We start from the raw sequence: 3,662 nt of genomic DNA, 5'->3' as shown, positions 1-3,662 counted from the left end.
TGGTTGAAAACATGAGAGAGAAAAATATATTTTAAAAATAATGGGGATCAAACAAGGGCAAAATAGTAGACTGAAGTTTACCAACAAAGACTAAATAGTAGGCTAAAATTGAAATTGGAATAACAAAAAGTCATAGAAAGGATTGTTTGGATAACCATACAACTTCGTATAACTTTTCATGCAGTTGCTCAGGACAGGTAAAATACCCGGTTCAGCACAAGATTAATCCAAAACTTTTGTTTCAGCATAAACCAGGAAAAAGGATGCTGTAGGAGCCAAATGGCTTGAATACAACAATAATTCCTTGACAAAATTCCAACTCCCTAGAATTTATAAACGAAATACAGCAAACGTGCACTGGGAAGGGATGAAGTGTGACATTCATACCTATGTGCATATGTATGCCAAAGGAACAAACGCCTGACACTTTCGCCAAGAGGATTGCTATAGACACTTCCCGTCCCGCAAAAATTTTGGGAGGACATCATCATGGATTTCATTGAGCGGTACCCAAGTCGGGAGAAGTGGATATTTTCTTAGTGGTGGTTGATTAGTTAAATAAATAAGCACATTTTATTAGTCATAAACATCCTTTTGTAGCACATTCAACGGCATGGACGTTCGTAAAGGAAATATTACGGCTACATAGAATGTCTAATTCAATAGTTTCCTATTGAAACAAGGTTTTCATAAGTCATTTTTTGTCAGAATTATTCTGGGCATAAGGGGTAGTGAAGTGATCTACGGCCTACCATCATCCCCAATTCGATAGCCAATCTAAAGTTCTCAATCAAAGTCTTGATTATCTCCGCTGCTGCACATCTACTATGCAAAATCAGTGGATGCAGTAGCTGCCTTGGGCAGAATTCTGGTACAACTCTTCTTATCACTCTTCATCTCAATTCACTCTGTTCCAAACTGGTAGCAACATTGTTAAAATTTGAAAAAGGATCTACAGTAAACTCCTAGGTTGAGTAACAATTAGTACATAGAAATGAGATTTTGGACTAACTTAAAATGCATCTTCATGGTTCACAACAAAAGATAATATTGACCACTAATAGACATCGCGGGGGGTAAAGTTTAAAGTTGGCGAAAGGGTGTATATTAAGTTGAGACCATATTGTCGACGGTCCTTTGCATCGCAACCCAATGAGAAACTTGCCCTTTGATATTATGGCCCCTTTCAGATTTTATCGCGCATTGGTTCAATGGCTTATAAATTACAATTACCCAAGGAGTCACCTATCCATCCCGTATTTCACGTCACACAACTATGAAAAGCCATTGAAAATGTGTCGTTGGGTACGCCCTTTCCTTGCAACCCAATAATGAATTGGGCTATAATGGGTGTGTCATAATCTCAACAGCCAACTTCATATGTACAGATTCAATGGAAGGACTAGCCGATCTTTGAGGCGATGTGGAAACCCTATGAGTTGACTCGACAGTAGTTTCCCTTATTTCACCTTGAGGGCAATGTAAGTTTTGGGAAGGGGAGTATCGATGGACCTCCAATTCATCATACATATACACACAAGGGGAAGAAGAAAGGTGCTGCTATCACTGAAGGGAATCAAAGGGCACAGCTGTGACTTGTGTCGGTCACTTGGTTCCAAAAAGTCCTATTAGTAGTTACAAGTTTCTGTTACAGGAGCTATGAGCTGCATCCAGAAAGTCCTATTGGTGGTTACAGGATTTTGTTACAGAAGGGGGTTGGTATTGGGTGGGTATTTCGGTTAGGAAGCCGTTGGAACTCTAGCATAAATAAGAGAGGTTAAGGTGATACAAAGGAGGGAATTACCCATTAGGAGAAAGCCATACCTATCGAGAATTGGCACCTTCCCTATAATGTCATTTTCATAGTTGCAGGGAATTGTAATATAACTCTTTTCATTTTAATATTAGTGAATAAAATTCAGTGTTTCTCTTCTAATTGTCATTTGTTCTTTCAATCAGTACACATATTTCAACCTATTATACTTCAGATACTATGTTTCTCTCTTTCAATATATATTCACAGCTTCTTATCCAGAAGGAACGTATCACATTCATAACCTAAACTTTTAGGATCCTTTTGGATCCAACGAACAATGGAAAACCCTGGGGAAAATCTTTCCCAGTGTTATATACAAAGGAAAGGACAAACCAAACTAGTGCAAAAGCAAAATCAAGAGAAGACTTTCACAAGTCAAATGTTATTTTTCTTCAGTTATTCACGCAACTGTGAACACTAAATGATTTCAAACTTAATTTCGAGTATTTTTTTTAGAGGAAAGATAAGCAAAATCAAGTTTCACATTGCCACCTATTTTCCTTGTCCTTTGAAACCAGGGGTCCAAACAAAAAAATGGCGAACTACTTTGACTGAAGTTCAAAATATATGTAGTTTTAAAACATAGGTAGAAGTAGACAGAGCTTACAACTCTAGTTCACCTATCTCAAAAACCAGCAAAATGTGACCACCACAAAATAATAAGATATAATGAATAATATTAGTTTTCTTAACACTTTAGCATCTTTTGTCATCACGAATTTAAGAATTTCAATTCACCGAAAAACAATTTGAATTCAGCCGGATTTTTCCCAGTTGCAATTCTAGGACCTCAATTCAACAATACACAATCCAGACTCATAGCTAGATTGTTTGCATCACATTTCTCTCCTTCCTTGATTAATTATAAAATAACAAAATTAATTGTTACTCAATATAACCAATTAGAAAAAAATTCACCAACAGGAAGGAAAAAGGCACTTCTTTTGAAAACAAAATGGAAACTAACAGATGTAAATTAGGTTTCAAATGTCTGCATACCTATCATGTGACCGATTAGCTTAAGCTCATCCTGAGCTTCTTCTATCAGCTCCTCGACCTGGCCACATCCTAAGCGCTTCTCGATGGTCTCCCAGTCCTCTTCCTCTTGACAGACCTTTAGGCGTTGGCGCGTGAAGCTCTCAACGGCTTTACGGTAGCCTTCGTCCTCAGGGACCGCCTTGATCTCCTTTAAGGTTTTGTTGTAGAGCCCGACGAGCACCTCACGGGCGTTGGGAACCACCTCGAGACCGACTATACCCGTCGTCTCCTTCACTTTTGCCATCATCATCAGCGGCCGCGCCATCCTCCTTAGAAACATTTTTCCGCCGGAAATGTACTCGGTTGGTTTACTCCCAGACTTTTGATTGTGAATCCCATGTTTTTATTTATTTATGAATATTTTTATATCCAATTAACTTTAAAAAATAATAATAATAATAATAATAATAATTATTATTATTATTATTATATTCGCACCACAATTTTTATTTCTTACACCACATTTTAATTGCACTTAAAGTTCTTACTTTGTTCATTATAATATTTATATCTCTAACGATTTTTTAGGATATTCTTATCCTCAAACTTTTTATTAATTAACATATTTTGTATTTAATAATAGTTTTATATACAAAAGTCGATTTGAAATAACGTAAAACAACTTATTTTTCATCATATTTTTAAAAAATAAATAAAAAGTGCGAAATAAATATTTTTCACTCATTTCAAAAGATGAAAACAAAATATTTTGATATTAATTATCATCAACGACGAGACATACTAATTAATGAAAGTTTAAAGATAAAAATTCGATAAAAAAATCAAGAAAATAATTATTACAATGAAC

General features: G+C 35.8%; 1 protein-coding gene across 1 annotated transcript in view; it reads right to left on the bottom strand.

Moving 5' to 3' along the window:
- The window catches only part of LOC111406116 (probable NADH dehydrogenase [ubiquinone] 1 alpha subcomplex subunit 5, mitochondrial), a 5,292-nt gene extending 2,105 nt beyond the window's left edge, over window positions 1–3,187 (bottom strand). The window contains exon 1 of the mRNA XM_023035333.1: window positions 2,816–3,187. Coding sequence (XP_022891101.1) covers window positions 2,816–3,134 — 319 coding nt within the window. The 5' untranslated portion in view covers window positions 3,135–3,187. The remainder of the gene's footprint in view (window positions 1–2,815) is intronic.
- Between the last annotated feature and the right edge of the window lie 475 nt (window positions 3,188–3,662).

The sequence above is a fragment of the Olea europaea genome, chromosome 12 (assembly GCF_002742605.1).
Source record: "Olea europaea var. sylvestris chromosome 12, O_europaea_v1, whole genome shotgun sequence".
Taxonomy (NCBI): Eukaryota; Viridiplantae; Streptophyta; class Magnoliopsida; order Lamiales; family Oleaceae; genus Olea; species Olea europaea.
The sequence above is the reverse complement of the archived record's forward strand: the minus strand, read 5'-3'. Positions and strand labels throughout refer to the sequence as shown.